Source organism: Triturus cristatus, chromosome 12 (assembly GCF_964204655.1).
Source record: "Triturus cristatus chromosome 12, aTriCri1.1, whole genome shotgun sequence".
NCBI lineage: Eukaryota > Metazoa > Chordata > Amphibia > Caudata > Salamandridae > Triturus > Triturus cristatus.
Window position 1 is genome coordinate 28,236,145 of NC_140595.1, and position 17,184 is coordinate 28,253,328.

The window sequence follows — 17,184 nt, forward strand, 5'->3', positions numbered from 1 at the left end:
GTGGGAACCGGCTGGTTACCCGGGAGTGTGTGGGCACCGGAAGGCAAAGGGTCATCCGGTCGGGTTGGAACCAGACGCCTACTCAAGGAGGGTGTGGCAACCAGAAGTAAAAGGTTAGGAAGCAGAAGCTTGCCCGGAGTGAAAGGGAAGGGTTGCGTTCCCGGGGGGGGGGGGGGGGGGGGGGACTAGGTAACCAGGGGCAAGGTGAGTTGCACTGAAGGCAAGGCTCAGGGCAGAGATTATGGGATAAGGATACAGGCTCTCCGGACAAAAATAATGATGTGTAAAGGATCGCTTGTGAGTTAAAAATGCCTAATAAACTGCGGCCTCAATTCTTCCATAAAAAACACAAACTTGTGGTGGTCTGAAGTTATTGGGGTTCGGGTGGAGCGACCAGGTGGGGGGTGCCTCTGCTGTGCCCCTTGGTTCGGCCCCCCACTCCCCAGGGGGAGGGGGATAGTGGCGGGACCGGGGGCCAAAAGTAATCTTAGAGCTCTATAGTCATATAAATGAACTTGTGCCTCTATATGGCCTTGGAACTCTTCTGTGGCTTGCAATATCCTTATACTGTGCTGGGGTACTATATATTGTCGTCTCCTCATATCTAAAAATAAATCAACATTCATGACCTGTGCTACACGTTTTACCCTGCATCCACTACTACAAACCGTATATCTAAAAATCATAATTATTGACCTTGGCTACAACAGGTTTTATTCACCCTGCATTACCTACTATAAATTCTTGCATAAAGACCCTTGTGTAGTGCCAGCTGCTGGGTGTGCTTCGAGGCCTATTATGACATCACTGAGTGAGTGGTCCAAAGAAGCATCCTATGAGCTGCTCGCTTTGACAAAAGAAGGTCTCGCTTGGTCGAGAAGCAGGGACGCATCCGGTCTAATTGAGCGGAAGCGCCGTCACATTTGTCGCCGGGCTCGGAAGTGCGTCATAGTGGGGCGTCTTGGCACGGCACTCGTACTGAGCGCGCGAGGGAGTCGTACCAGCGGCAGAGAGGAGCGCAGCGCTGGAACGAAGCCCGAGCCGCCGCGCGGGTTGAGCCGAGGATCGACCCTAAGTGTCCCGGTGAGTGTCTCGCTGACCGGCACCGGAGGTCGGGGCTGTAACTGGCTCTGCTTTGTGCGTTAAAGACGTGCGGCTGTGACGCACTTCACGGTCGCGGAGGCGTCAGGCCGTCTCGCTCCGCACGACGGCCGCCTGTGTGGCTGAGCGCGCGGCGGCCCCTGGGCCCCTTTGTACGCGCCGGCGGCCCCTGGGCCCCTTTGTACGCGCTGGCGGCGGCTGGCGCGAGCCCACCGGCCGCCATCTTGGTGGTAGAACGGGGGCGCAGCGCCGCCATTTCAGCGGCCTCCCCTGGGGTCGACCGGGTCGGGGGCAGGTGAGGTACGGAGACTGTGTGCATCTGGGCGTTAAACCACGGGGTGGGCCCTTGGATGTGGTCACACTGACCCTTACTGTGAATGGAATGGGGATGGGCCAGGTGTCCGCTGTGTCCCTCGGACGTGGCGGGCTGGGTGGGTTATGGGATACCTTGTTTCATTAAAGCGTATGAAGCTATTGCAGCTCTTTCAGAGCACTAATTACAGCCACGTTGGTATTGTGGTCTGGATGGTGCCCTCAGCTCTGTGCTAGCTGGGCGACGGTCTTTTTATGCGCCCTTATCTCTCTCCACGCGCACTTTGTGGACCAGGCTTTGTACGTAATGGGGGCACTAGGTAGGACAGATGAAACTCGATGAGTATAATGGTGTTCCTGTGTGGTTAGCCGTCTCTGGCAGTGGGACGTATGTGTGTACGCGTAATTGACTAATACCACGCCTTGTTACAGACTCTGTGCAAATAAAAATGTGTAAAACAGTCATTGGTAGCCGAACGAATGAGCATTGTTTTACTACTTAAAAGAATGATTATCATTTGTTACTGTGCAGCTGTAAACTCGAAGAGCATCCGCATGTCATATCTGTATTGTTTACTACCTGTAAATCCTTGTTCGACCACGTTTTGTTGTTCTGCTTTGGGTTAGAGCAGTCTTTAGGACGCATGCTCCACCTTAAACCCCCTTCGTGCCGTCATGCTCCTTCATTCTTGCGCCGCGCCCCCTGTACCCTAACTTTTTGTCTCCAGAGTGGTACAGGGCCTGTAACCTACTTGAAGCTAGTCCAGCGTAATTATGGTGAATAGGAACAAGCATTTGCCTAGCTAATAGTCCTCGCCTTTGTGATTTTGTGTTTAACTAGAGCTTTTTGCTTTGCCAATGTTTGTTAGCTAAGTAGGCGTGCTAAAACATCACAGAGCGAATATACCATGCGTGCTGACTTGGGCTCGACCTAAACATATTACTGGCTAGGGGCCCTCTTCCTCTACTTCCTGCCAGCTTAGCTCAATACTATTTCTATGGAAGCTCTCAAGGTTCCCGCTCCCACCCGAATGCAACAATTTGCTGAAATAAACATTTTAAAATAGGAAAACGCATGCAAAGATTTTTTTTTTGTTGCAAACTAAAAAAGCTAGCATCTGGTAGTGACCCCCCCCCCCCACCAGTCCAAGCAGTCTTACGTCAAATGATCAAACTTGTATGTGACTGCAGAAACTACAGATTCAAAATATTTATTTGAAGTTTTATATAGCGCTCTCTAGACCAGGAGGCATCAGAGCTCTTTACATGAGGATCAGTGAGATACAAGTTACCAATTACAACAGTTACAAGAGCGTATTAAAACATGGGGGAGATAAAACAGGGCTACAACAGCAAAACGTGTTACTAAAGCATAGATAACCCATAGAAAACAATGTTACAGTCACATGAGCAAATAGAGCATAACATAACAGAGGCACGTGTCCTTTGGGGCATCGAAGGTAAGGGGGGGAAAAGAAAAAGGGATAAGGAATGCAGCTCTGGTCAGGCAGACCAGTAAGACGAGAGCAACTGGGATGGGAGGCAGCCACAGGATAGAGGAAGGCAGGACATCGCCAAACACAATCGGGTCGTCTATGTGGAAGGGGTGTGGTACAGCGGCTAGGGTGCCTGACTACAGGGTTCACGGTTAAATCCCCGGTGGCAGGTTAGTCCAGCACCATGTGAGTCTGGGCAATAGCTCGCTTAATCTTCCCGACGGCCCCCATCACCGGGACACCACTTTGGAGGTAGCTGTGTGCTTTACAAATACTGGTATTATGTGCAAAGGTTCAGGGCTGAGATTGGTTCAGTTGTCGGCAGATCATCGGTATTACGTTGGGGGAGGAGGGAGACAGTGGAGAGACGAAGAGAACTGTCCAATATCCGGCTGGGTACCGGACGGTGGAGGGGGTCAGCCAGAGCCGATCTCCTCTATACCTGTCTAGGCAGCTCCACCGGGCTTCGGCCATGTTGCTCGGTCTCATACATACTTGGATATGTGTTTGCATAGTTTCATTTTAAGATCATTCTGAATAAGATGAGGCTTTCTTAAATTTTTGTAATTTTGCAACTCGCCCCACGCTTAGGAGTTTGTGCAAGATTTCTAACCCTGTACTTCCTGTTACTGTTACCTGTGATTAGCTCCTTGGGATCGCCCGTGTGCTTCTGGCTGCCAGAGCAGGGCCCCTCGAGAATGTGCGTTTCGAAAGCAGAATAAAGGCAACTTAGATACTTACCCGGCAGCCAGATGTCCACTGGTGCAAGGATTTTAGAACACCTCCCTGGCAGGTCTGTAAGGTGTCCCTACATACATGTCTGTGAGTTTGCCTATGTGTTCGTGTACACTCCAAAGAACCAACCCACCGGCTTCCTTACAAACACGCATCGGCCTAGAGATAAATATGTTCATCTAAAAATGTAACATTCAGCAACTGAGAAACTACTCTTTATTGCCACATATGCTTGTAATGTTTGTGAATGCTACTTTTATGGGGTATAGTCTCCTAGAATTCAGTGGTATTGTCACCATAAGGTGGGTTGGGGGGACGCGCGGGTGTTTTTTTACAGAGAAGCCTTGAGACGTGCTAGAGGGGGCAGGTGGCCCATGATAGGGGGAAAGTTGTGAGAAGGGGCTGTTCCCACCCCGCTGCAGCCGAGGGGGGGGAGGAGGCCCCCAAGGAGCAGGCACATCGGCTTGCCTTTCAAATGAACGCAGGCAGGCTTGGCTGCCTCCTCCCCCATGATGAGAGCTTTGTCATCCGAGCGGCTGGCGGGGCCAGCTGCTGTCACACTGTATGCTCCTCGTAAAAAGGGCAAGGAAGGTGTCGCGCACAGTGTGTGCATAAGGAGGGGTACCGAGAGCGGTGCCAGGCTCAGGAGTTCGCAGAGGTACACCGGGTGATGGTTTGGGAGGCGGGTGCTAGAGCGGTGTATGAAGAGGGAAGTAAAGCGGGAGGTGCTATGCACAGTGGGTATGCACGGAGAGGGACGGTAGGGTACAAAGGCACTGTGTACGAGCAGAGGGGCACAGGAACGGTTGGCCTAGCGAGACATAGGGAATGGTCAATAGGGGTGCCAGGCACTGCATGCGTTGAGCACCGAAGGAGATCGAGAGAGGTGCCAGGCGCAGCGTGTATGAGCAACGAGCACCAGAAAGGTGCCTGGAGAGGTACCACGTACTGAGTGGGTATGCACAGAAGGCCTTGGCGGAGAACCGTTCTGTGCCAGGCCAAGACACTGGGAGGTGGGCAGTGAGGGTGCCAGGCAGTGTGTGCTGAGCTGGACTCGCGGACTGTTGGCCTAGAGAATGCCTGACGCTGAATGTGCACATGGAGGGGTGGGGGTGCTCCTCATAAACTCAGCAAGCCGCAGAGGGGTGCCAAGCACTGATAGAGCGCCCACAGGAACACGGGAGATTCCTCCCCCGGGCCTTTAAATGGTGGGAATGTGGTTTGCAAAGAGGTGTGGACACAGAGTAGGTGCGCGCAGATAGGTGGAGAAATGGACCGTTATTCCTTTTTAGTCGCTGGTTGAACAGCTGATTGCAACAAGCGAAGGGAGGGGACAGAGAAGTACAAGCCCCAGAGCACACTGAATTGCTTACGAGGTGGAGAGGCTTAGCAACTCATGAAAGTGCGCCATTATTAATAATGTAGCGCGCGTGAAACGGAAAGCACTAGTGTAGTGGACACAAGTGCGCCTTTATTAATGTAGTGCGTTCAAAAAGCGCGCGCAAAAGGGAAAGTGTGAGAAGTTGGCCTGATATGTAGTGCTCACTATTCTAGTGATCACTGTGTATCATTCCAAACGACCCTTATTGATGATTGGTTGTAAGTCAACCTTTTAGACCAGCTATCCTAGTAGCGTGGATACGAGCAGTCTTAGGCTAAACTCTAGAGGGCGTGTTAAGCCAGCTGTTTACCATCACATATACCCCTTGAACACCAAGTGAAAGGACACCACACAAGTTGTTATGAAAATAAAAGGATATTTATTTATAACAAGACTACCCTGGCTCTTTATGAGTCAGGGAGCTAAGCACACTACAAAACTCTTAGGAAAATACTTCAGTTGCACACTTTACACAAATGCCCGAGGGGCACGAGAAACCATCTACACTAACAGTGAAATGCGAATGGTTAGAGTCTGGAGGTACTGATTCCGGAGTGATCCGATCAGTGGGACTAAACGAAAAAGGAACTGGACACTTGTAGAGCGAACCTGCGATGGAGCACCGAGATGCTCGAGTTACCTAGCCCGGAGGCTGCGGCTGCGTGAAGTTCGGCAAGATGTCGGGAGTCCTCGTGTAGTCTCAGGAGCCTGAAAGAAGAAGTTGCTGGCAGGCGACCAGTGACGATGTTCAGAGCGATCCAAGCCTGGATCGGTGATGAAGGAAACCTGAAAGCAGAGGGGACTCAGTTCTCAACCGCTAGCCAGCGATCGTGTGGGTACCAGGAGGGTACCGGCTGAAGTCACCTCGACCAGGTGAGTGGGTGACGTCGGACTCGGCTGTTCCTCGGACCAGGAGGTGCGGCGGCGACCAGGATGGAGGGCGAGCTGTCCCACGAAGGTGTCTGCTGTCGATGGTGCTGGGCCCAGGAGGGGGCAGCGGATCTTGGCAGTGGCAACCCAAGCGGGGGAGTCAAGATGGCATCGGGAGTGGACCAGGAGGGTCCGTGGTACTCCTCTGTTGAAGGGGAGCAAGAGCCAGTCTGGAGCAACCAGACTAGTGATGTAACAAAACGTGGTGCGTCGTGAAGAGGGCCACAAGCCGGTCGGCAAGTGGTCGGACAACGCGGTGAACAGCAAGGAGCGGAAGGGCCCCCACGCAGATCTCGTGGATGCTGGGGAGACAGACTTCGATGCTGGAGCTGCTCAGGGTTTAGGGCTTCTCAAACCCTAGGTGCACTCACTCGAGGGTCCCTCGGTGGGCGTGCTAGATAAGCGTCGTGCAGGTTCTGAAGATAGCCGGTCCCGCAGGTCTCGTCACACCTACGACTCTCAGCTGGGCTGATGAGGTAGGTAAAAGGTCAGAGATGGCAGGGAACTCGGGTCTCGTCGAGCTGGGCAGTCTTCATCCGTAGGAGAGACTTACAGCAAACCGCAAGCGCTTAGGTGGTGCCTGCTGGTGCAGGGTGGCTACTCCTTAGCCACAAGGGAGAGTCTTCAGAAATAGTCAAGAGTTCCTTTCGTGGAAAGTGGTTCGTGATTCGGAGTTATCCGATTATCTGATTATCCAATTTGGGAAGGGGACTCGCTCCTACCTTTATTCTAAGAAAAGGGGCTGGCCCGTGACTAGGTTCTACCTATGGGTGGAGCCAGGAGGGGGGTGGTTACACCCCTAACCTTTGTCCGGCTTCGCGCCAGCTCAGGGGCTGGTGTGCCCCCGAAACTGGTTTGAGCCGGGCTATGCACAGTGAGCACCGGGGTGCCACTTGCAATCACCTTCCTTTCAGCCCTGCCTACCTGGGATACACAAACCCTGTCTGGGACGGTGCTAACACCGCCCTCGACAGGAAACCCTTTGTCCAAGCTCCCCTTGCTGGAAGGTCCCCCAGCAGCAGGAGGTCAGACTTGTGTCTGGTGGCAGCATCCATTTTGTGATGCTGAGGCTTGAGTCAACTTTAACCGGGGTTCAAGGTTACTCCCATGTCGGGTCCCTCTAAAAGGGGGGAATGCTAACCCCGTCACCAGGACTGGCGAGGGGTTTGTATTCCCATTCGTATGACACCTTACTCGACATGTGTAGGTGATGTGAGGCCAAAGTTAGCAAATAACCGCCAGGATTCTAATGCATTAAAAGTAGTTGGCCCGCGTCACCATGGAACGGCTATTAGGACTTGGTTCCGCAAGCCGTCGACGGGCTCAGCTCGCGCCAGAGCACCGTCCCACATGATTCCCTGCACTCTGCCTTCAGGATTGATAAGGCCTGCTATAGGAGTGACTGATAGGAATCCATGTGTCCATTTTAGGGTTTAGGTGTAGGAATACTACACCTACAGCAACGGGTGATTACACCACGTGGCCCCAGCTGTCGTGCAGCCAGTTGTGTCAGATTTGGGCGGCCATTCCAGGGGTGGCATAATACATGCTTCAGCCCCGGGTAGGCCCTGGGTACACCGATGCCCTGGATACCTGTGGTATGCTGAGACAGGGACTGTCAAGGCGGCCCAGTTCCAATTAGTGGATGCACCTAATGTACATGTGTGTTAATTTCGAGAGAGAACAGCTAGGCTGTGGGTCTGATTGGCAGGCCCACAGCCGGAGAAAGTCGTAAACCAATGAAGCAAAAGCAAAAAATCTGGGTGATCATAGGATTGCAGACCCTACTCTCCTACAGAAAGCACTAGTGTAGCGGACACAAAAGGGCGCTATTATTAACAATGTAGCACGTGTAAAAGTGAAAGCCTTGCGCTCGCGCCTGGAGCTGAATGCAGCGGAAAGCGCGTGCAAAAGTATTAGAGTAGGGGACACTAAAGTGCGCCATTATTAACAATGTAGCGCACGCGAAAGCCAAAGAAACAAGCCGCGCAGAGAAAGGAAAGGCACGTCTGCCATTGTTGCAGATAAACGCTGTAATAGGGGGGGGGGGGAAAGTGCACAGCGGCTAATGAGTTTCCCGCCGCAAGTAAAACATAAAATCCTGGTGGGCAGGGCCAAAAGCGGACAGGGTAGCAACCCTCAGTGTAATGATTGCTTCCGGTGCAATCATTACACTGTGTTTTGCATCATCCATGAAGCAAAACGACGCGCACAAATCAAAATTGTAGGCGGAGCAGCAATACTACTTGTATCGGTTCCAAGAAGCCCTCGCATGGCGAGGGTAGCACATGCGCTGCTCACGCCAGGCGATACCTAACAAGTGATCTGCGCGGTTAGGGCAAAAGAAAAAGTAGAGCACTGAAACAAAGAATGTGGCCACTGGTGAAATGATCCATGAAGCATGGTCAGTCGCATGGGCGGTAACAAACCAGCCACAAGATGGCACAAATTTACACCGTTCACAGAGCGATTACTACATGCCTTGCAGAGCAGCGCATGTGCGCTGACTCCAGGCATGACCTAAAAATGCAGTGCTTTTAATTGTTTTCCTGGTCCTCATAGCGTGTCTTTTGGAATTACTACCTGTTCCAAGAAACATTATTTTGGTCCATGGTAGTGGTTTGGTTTGTTGTTCTATTGGGTGGCAGCGAATACCGATGATAAAATTGTATGATAGAGTGGATCATCATATGTATGTGGTACAGATGTTATGAGGGCGAGGGGTGCGGTTAGGTAGACTTACAGGGCGTTTGGTGGGGGGTGCTATGGTGTGACGTGGTTCGTGGTGCTTCATGCAGTTTTTTTCTCAATTATACTGGGTGTGCTACTTCCATTTCCTTTATTTTTTACTATAGGTTGTCTAACAATGGCAGACCGACAGGTGTCTCGTGAGATTTTCGAAGCTATAATGTCTGAAATGGTTGGAACCGTTCGCATGAATCGGGGGGCTGCTGCTTCAGGTACTGAATGCCATTTTTCAGAATGAATATTACTAACTATTTAGTGGCACCTTGCCCTGTTTTCTTTTAACACAGCAACATATAGCTAATGTCACCTAATTTATAACGTTTATTTGAACACTGTGGGTGGGTTCTACGATGTCTTAAAATTATAAACAGTTGGCTAGAAAAACTTTGCAGCATTTTACTAAGCGACTACATTTTCAAATGGGACTCTTTAACTGTAAAACGAATATTGCAAATGTTGGGCTTAAGATTGGGACTAATTTAACGGCCTTTAGCATTGGTACTAAACACATTTTTCCACTCTAATGATCTTGCACTGTTATCTGATTTTGCTATAGCGTATTTTAACTGAGTTTAAACATTTGTTACGTTTTTTTTTCTTAATTAGGCCAATTGAGGACAACCCCTAGACAACGACCACAAGCGTATGGAGACAACTTTCAAGATGTGCCAATGCGTTCTCCTCTTGAGAGTAGAAGAGGGGCTTTCACGGGACCTTCCAGAAGAGATTTTGAAAGTGAACAGACAAGTGCTCCTTTCTTGGAACGCAGAAGATCCCGCAGTCCTTTAAGGGATGAAGATCCTTATTTTAGTAGACGTCCTGTAGTGAATGACGACTTTGGACAGCAGCGATCTCGAGAGCAAGAGTTTCGAATAGCTGCACAAAGAAACTCCAGCCCACTCGGATCACCAGAGCAACTGTTTGCCAGGAGTGTTCCTCCACGTGTTGATCCGGAGCGGTTTCCTATGCGGGGTGATGGAGGGCTGTTCTCTCCCAGGGCCGACGGGGCAAGGTTCCATCCCAGGGGCGATGGTGTACCCTTTCCTTTGAGGGGTGATGGAGAGCGGTTCCCTCCTCATGATGGTGGGACATTTCCTCAGCGTGGCGAGGGTGAGAGGTTGCACCTGTGGGGTGAAGGTGGCAGGGTACCTCCAAGAAGTGAAGTAGGCCTGTTTCCCCCTCGTGTTGATGTTGGACTCTTTCCACCGAGGAGGGGTGGTGTAGTCGGTGGTGCATTCTTTACTCCAGGAGATGGTGGGCCCATCGCTGCAAGAGGTCGGGGGGCGAAATTTGGTCAGCGACCAGAGGGAACCTTTCCTGTACGGGGGCGAGGAGCTGCTGTGCGTGGAGGTAGTGTGAGAGGTTCTACAAGAGGCAGGGGGGGTTCAAGCAGCAATGCACTGTCTGTAACCAAACCAGGGACAACTATGGACAAGAAAACAAAGGCTGCGCTGGAGAGCAGTACCAAGATAGCCACATGGGCTGGTTTCCACCGAATTAATGCTAATGATTACAGGCGAAAGAATCCAGCTCAGAGTGCCCTGGATACAGAAACAGCCGTCAATACGCTGGCCATGTTCAAGCAACCCTTTCCACCAGAGCTCAGATCACGCTGCTTTTATTTGATAAAGCTTTTTAACCATGCTGCTCTAAAGAAGACCAACTTGGATAAGGATCTTGTGACATTGTTAATGGAGAATAATGTTATTACTTCTCCAAAAGATATACGTGACTATATAAATCCATTTGACCAGTACTTAACGTCACTTCAACACTATCTTCTGAAGAGTGCTCACCCACTCTTTTTGGCTTGCAACACGTTTGAAGTCAATGTAAACACTGGATATTACACTCCTGCCAATATCTTTTCTGCTTTGAAGAAAACCATTTTCTATTGTCGTCAGTCCTTGTTGCTGTTCGGCCAGACCTATTCCCTCGCAACATATTTGAGGCAGAGCAGAATCTTGAAAGTTCTTGGCATTGGGGAAGATGCTCCAAAACCCGCTGACTTTCCTAATATGGACGATTCGTATTTGTTTGGAACCAAGTACTTGGCCCAGCTTAAGATTTGGCTGAAGAAAAGCGGGCATCAACTTACGTTGAACAAAAACATTGATGTACCGAAGGAGAAAGAAGAACAAGTGCTGCAAGCTAAGCTTAAAGATTCAGAAGTTCAAGGTAACTAGATATATTTTTTCAGTCTTGTGCTCTAAGTAACCTTATTTGTTAGATGGAGGTCTGTGCTCTCTCATAATGGTGTCCATATTGTACTTGTGATGGGCAAACGTGCAGCTGTGATTAATGGTGTCCATATTGTACTTGTGATGGGCAAACATGCAGCTGTGTTTAACTTGAAGCGGCCTGCAAGTGTGCATTAACAGCCCCTTTCTCGAGTACTCTAATCGGATGATTTAGCAAACATAATCTCAACCTTTAATATCGTTGTTGCATTTCCTTACGTTAGCATTGTGTTTGGGTATAGTGCACCACTTCAGAAGTTTTAGAAGTTATAGATTCAGAAATTGTGCAAGGAAGTGTGACTTAACTGTTGTTGTGTAGGTCTTTGCTAGAACTGTGTACACTTCTGGTTTAGATGGTGACTTGGACAGTGAAAAAACAATCTTATTTTATACATTGTTAGACCTTAAACCAGCTGATCCAAAGGTCTTGGAGACAGTTGATACACTGCTTCAGAATGCAATTGAGACCTGGAAAGAAAGAGACTCGACTGATGCAGAGAAACCTGAGAAAGAGAAGCCTGACTTTTGGTGAGTGTTTTGAAGGTGTCCAAACAAACATTGCAGATTGTGGCTCAGCATTTGGAGAGTCAATAATCAAACAGGAATGCCTGGTCTGCTGTAGTGAAGTGAAAGTGCCCATGGGTACTTTTGGAAAGAAAATCCATAGGCATGATAGCTAATGCTCAGTTCCTCTAATGTCGGTCCATCAACCATTGTCCTCTAAAGTTCTGGTGGATTTATGTTGGTCCCTTTCCAGTTAGATGAGTCCAATTGGACAAACAACTGAAGTTGGCTATGTTGAATCATTGGGCCTGACTGATAAATACTTCAGACGGTTGGGAAGAGGAGCGATCCTTAGTCAGCCTGGCTGGTTAAGGCACAGTACCTGCAAGCTAGACGCCCAAGCAGAGCGAATACATTTGTTTGTTGTGAACTATTTTGGTTCATGCTATTCCTTCTCTTGGGTGAGAGAAAAGAGCAAAGGCCAAGAGTTTAACACAAACTCACAAGTGATTCCCCTTTATTATCTAATGTCTCTTGATGGTAAGAGCAAGGCTTGATACTGTAAATTAAGGACCACTGGAACAATATTACCATATAATGCGTGCATGTGTGCCTCAGGGGTACTGGCTGTTGCACTACTTGTAATTTGATAATGTGCAGTGTTTTGATATTTTTTATTTTTCTTCTAGGTTTTTATTTGATGAAAATAGTCACGAATATAAATATTACCGTTTAAAGTTAGCAGAACTGCAAAAGCTGAAGCAAGCCACAACGGAGCGAACTGTGCAGACCGATGACAAAACTCCAGAAGAGATCGCAGCTGAATCCAAATCCATGTTGTATGCCAGAAAAGCAAAAGAAGTTAAAAAGAAAATCATGAAAGGCGTAGTTTCCTCAAAGCATAAAAAGATTGGTAAAACAGTGGCTGGTGCGTTGTCTGCTAAGAAGAAGTCAACTGGTAATCAAGCCACAGGCAAATCCGACGATGCAGCTGCGAATTCTGAAGAATCCTCTGACGATGAATGCTCAGGAGGTGGGATGTCTTTACATTGTTTTTGGCACTTTTACTCCTGACCTGCCAGCTTGCTACTAAGTGCAGGCGCTTTGGATGAGAGAGTGTAGTATGGCTTATATGGATAGTGCAGATGTGCTTGAGGACCAGCTTTGTACTCTTGTCTCGTTCACCCCTGCATGAGTTTCAAGTGATAGCACACAGTCCTAAAAGCATATACTTACCTTTGGTTAATAGTGATATCACAGAGAACTGCAGTGCACGTTAAAATAAAAAGTCAAAGAACGTTTATGGTCGGAGTCCCTGGAATTATGTGGCAGTGGAGTGCCGAAATATGTGGCAGGTTTGAGTAAATTATAAGGCATATGTGGCGTAATGCAGAACACTTTGTGATATTCTTGCTTCGTTTTATTGTTAAACTTGTTAGCACTGGGCATTGGTTGCACCTCAGTACCAGTTTGAAGGCCAGATATAGCAGTAAGCAATACTAGGCCCAGTGCAGTGCAAAGCCCCTTCCACTGTATGGCAACGCTTGTTGCTGCGTTTTAGTAACTTTTGAACCACTTGAGCCAAAAAAAGTGTTTTGTTCAATTCAGCAGTTATGGGGTAGACAATGGATCGTGCGGCAAATCTATAATTGGGCGAACATGGTCGCACAATCCCAGCGGCCGTGGGCTACAAATTAATACTTACAAATTATAGATTGCCATTGGCTTTGCAGTCCTTAACTCGCACACCAAATGCAGTGCTCACAATCTCACCTTGATTTGCTAGATGCGATATAAATGTACGTGACCCAGGTGAAATTTCATGTCATGTATTTTTGATGTTTAAAATATTAGATTTTTAGTTATGACTGGAATTGTGTGTTGGAGTGCTATGTTGAGGGTGCTTTAGGCTCTATCTGGAAACTAACCTTTAAACAACGCTCTTGTAATTCTGCAGGTGAGGGGCTGCTTGCTGGTTGCTTTCAAAGATCTGAGGTTGTGTAAAGCTAGAATCCTGAATACAGCCTTATTGATGTTCATGACGGAGATCGTTATGCTTGCCTTACCCTCATAATGAAAATTAGACCCTTCTAGCACACCCATGTCTTTTTGAAACCTCTCTTCTATGGGTAGATCTGATTATTATTTTTTCTTTAAAACTGACTTTTTGTGAGTAGTCGCCAGAACAGTTAAGTATGTCATATTTGTGTAAGAATGACCCAGGAGACAATAGACATGCGCAATATAGTTCTGCATTCTGGCTACCTTTATGAAGCAACTAATGCTTTGTTAGAGAGTTGTTTGAATTCACTGTTGTGACCTGAAGCTCTTTACTGTGGCCTTCCTTTACTCGTTTTTAGCCTATCCCTACAAAACCAAGTTCCAGTTTTTTAGTGCAGAATACAGTAATCGTGAGATCAGGTGACCCATGACACAGGTTGAGTTGCATTCTGTAAAGTGTTAGTAACTCGGAAGTTTTTACCTACAGCCTGTTTTTAAGCTGCGAATTGTGAAGCAGAGGGTGGATTCTACATTAGTGACGTATGTCCTGCCGCCGGTGGGTTCTGCATTAGTGACGGCCGCCGGTGGGTTCTGCATTAGTGACGGCCGCCGGTGGCTTCTGCATTAGTCATGGAGTGACGGCCTCGGTGGGTTCTGCATGAGTGACTGGCGCCGGTGGGTTCTGAATTAGTGATGGCCGCTGGTGGGTTCTGCATTAGTCATGGAGTGACGGCCGCCGGTGGGTTCTGCATTAGTCATGGAGTGACGGCCGCCGGTGGGTTCTGCATTAGTCATGGAGTGACGGCCGCCGGTGGGTTCTGCATTAGTGACGGAGGTCTGGCCGCCGGTGGGTTCTGCATTAGTGACGGCTGCCGGTGGGTTCTGCATTAGTGACGGCTGCCGGTGGGTTCTGCATTAGTGACGGAGGTCTGGCTGCCGGTGGGTTCTGCATTAGTGACGGAGGTCTGGCTGCCGGTGGGTTCTGCATTAGTGACGGCCGACGGTGGGTTCTGCATTAGTGACGGAGGTCTGGCTGCCGGTGGGTTCTGCATTAGTGACGGCCGACGGTGGGTGCTGCATTAGTGACGGAGGTCTGGCTGCCGGTGGGTTCTGCATTAGTGACGGAGGTCTGGCTGCCGGTGGGTTCTGCATTAGTGACGGCCGACGGTGGGTGCTGCATTAGTGACGGAGGTCTGGCTGCCGGTGGGTTCTGCATTAGTGACGGAGGTCTGGCTGCCGGTGGGTTCTGCATTAGTGACGGAGGTCTGGCTGCCGGTGGGTTCTGCATTAGTGACGGCCGACGGTGGGTGCTGCATTAGTGACGGAGGTCTGGCTGCCGGTGGGTTCTGCATTAGTGACGGAGGTCTGGCTGCCGGTGGGTTCTGCATTAGTGACGGAGGTCTGGCTGCCGGTGGGTTCTCCATTAGTCATGGAGTGACGGCCGACGGTGGGTGCTGCATTAGTGACGGAGGTCTTGCCGCCGGTGGGTTCTGCATTAGTGACGGAGGTCTGGCTGCCGGTGGGTTCTGCATTAGTGACGGAGGTCTGGCTGCCGGTGGGTTCTGCATTAGTGACGGCCGACGGTGGGTGCTGCATTAGTGACGGAGGCCTTGCCGCCGGTGGGTTCTGCATTAGTGACGGCCGACGGTGGGTGCTGCATTAGTGACGGAGGTCTGGCTGCCGGTGGGTTCTGCATTAGTGACGGAGGTCTGGCTGCCGGTGGGTTCTGCATTAGTGACGGCCGACGGTGGGTGCTGCATTAGTGACGGAGGCCTTGCCGCCGGTGGGTTCTGCATTAGTGACGGCCGCCGGTGGGTTCTGCATTAGTGACGGCCGACGGTGGGTGCTGCATTAGTGACGGAGGTCTTGCCGCCGGTGGGTTCTGCATTAGTGACGGCCGCCGGTGGGTTCTGCATTAGTGACGGAGGTCTTGCCGCCGGTGGGTGCTGCATTAGTGACGGCCGCCGGTGGGTTCTGCATTAGTGACGGAGGTCTGGCTGCCGGTGGGTGCTGCATTAGTGACGGAGGTCTGGCTGCCGGTGGGTTCTGCATTAGTGACGGAGGTCTGGCTGCCGGTGGGTTCTGCATTAGTGACGGAGGTCTGGCTGCCGGTGGGTTCTGCATTAGTGACGGAGGTCTGGCTGCCGGTGGGTTCTCCATTAGTCATGGAGTGACGGCCGACGGTGGGTGCTGCATTAGTGACGGAGGTCTTGCCGCCGGTGGGTTCTGCATTAGTGACGGAGGTCTGGCTGCCGGTGGGTTCTGCATTAGTGACGGAGGTCTGGCTGCCGGTGGGTTCTGCATTAGTGACGGCCGACGGTGGGTGCTGCATTAGTGACGGAGGCCTTGCCGCCGGTGGGTTCTGCATTAGTGACGGCCGCCGGTGGGTTCTGCATTAGTGACGGCCGACGGTGGGTGCTGCATTAGTGACGGAGGTCTGGCTGCCGGTGGGTTCTGCATTAGTGACGGAGGTCTGGCTGCCGGTGGGTTCTGCATTAGTGACGGCCGACGGTGGGTGCTGCATTAGTGACGGAGGCCTTGCCGCCGGTGGGTTCTGCATTAGTGACGGCCGCCGGTGGGTTCTGCATTAGTGACGGCCGACGGTGGGTGCTGCATTAGTGACGGAGGTCTTGCCGCCGGTGGGTTCTGCATTAGTGACGGCCGCCGGTGGGTTCTGCATTAGTGACGGAGGTCTTGCCGCCGGTGGGTGCTGCATTAGTGACGGCCGCCGGTGGGTTCTGCATTAGTGACGGAGGTCTGGCTGCCGGTGGGTGCTGCATTAGTGACGGAGGTCTGGCTGCCGGTGGGTTCTGCATTAGTGACGGAGGTCTGGCTGCCGGTGGGTTCTGCATTAGTGACGGAGGTCTGGCTGCCGGTGGGTTCTGCATTAGTGACGGAGGTCTGGCTGCCGGTGGGTTCTGCATTAGTGACGGAGGTCTGGCTGCCGGTGGGTTCTCCATTAGTCATGGAGTGACGGCCGCCGGTGGGTTCTGCATTAGTGACGGAGGTCTGGCTGCCGGTGGGTGCTGCATTAGTGACGGAGGTCTGGCTGCCGGTGGGTTCTGCATTAGTGACGGAGGTCTTGCCGCCGGTGGGTTCTGCATTAGTGACGGAGGTCTGGCTGCCGGTGGGTTCTGCATTAGTGACGGAGGTCTGGCTGCCGGTGGGTTCTGCATTAGTGACGGCCGACGGTGGGTGCTGCATTAGTGACGGAGGCCTTGCCGCCGGTGGGTTCTGCATTAGTGACGGCCGCCGGTGGGTTCTGCATTAGTGACGGCCGACGGTGGGTGCTGCATTAGTGACAGAGGTCTGGCTGCCGGTGGGTTCTGCATTAGTGACGGAGGTCTGGCTGCCGGTGGGTTCTGCATTAGTGACGGCCGACGGTGGGTGCTGCATTAGTGACGGAGGCCTTGCCGCCGGTGGGTTCTGCATTAGTGACGGCCGCCGGTGGGTTCTGCATTAGTGACGGCCGACGGTGGGTGCTGCATTAGTGACGGAGGTCTTGCCGCCGGTGGGTTCTGCATTAGTGACGGCCGCCGGTGGGTTCTGCATTAGTGACGGAGGTCTTGCCGCCGGTGGGTGCTGCATTAGTGACGGCCGCCGGTGGGTTCTGCATTAGTGACGGAGGTCTGGCTGCCGGTGGGTGCTGCATTAGTGACGGAGGTCTGGCTGCCGGTGGGTTCTGCATTAGTGACGGAGGTCTGGCTGCCGGTGGGTTCTCCATTAGTCATGGAGT

General features: G+C 51.2%; 1 protein-coding gene across 1 annotated transcript in view; it reads left to right on the forward strand.

The window, feature by feature from the left end:
* Positions 1 to 851: 851 nt before the first annotated feature.
* The window catches only part of LOC146772288 (SURP and G-patch domain-containing protein 2-like), a 45,897-nt gene continuing 29,564 nt past the window's right edge, over positions 852 to 17,184 (forward strand). Inside the window, exons 1-5 of the mRNA XM_085638944.1 lie at positions 852 to 1,083; positions 8,811 to 8,915; positions 9,310 to 10,881; positions 11,345 to 11,471; positions 12,137 to 12,480. Of these exons, the coding sequence (XP_085495070.1) occupies positions 8,822 to 8,915; positions 9,310 to 10,881; positions 11,345 to 11,471; positions 12,137 to 12,480 (2,137 nt within the window). The 5' untranslated portion in view covers positions 852 to 1,083; positions 8,811 to 8,821. The remainder of the gene's footprint in view (positions 1,084 to 8,810; positions 8,916 to 9,309; positions 10,882 to 11,344; positions 11,472 to 12,136; positions 12,481 to 17,184) is intronic.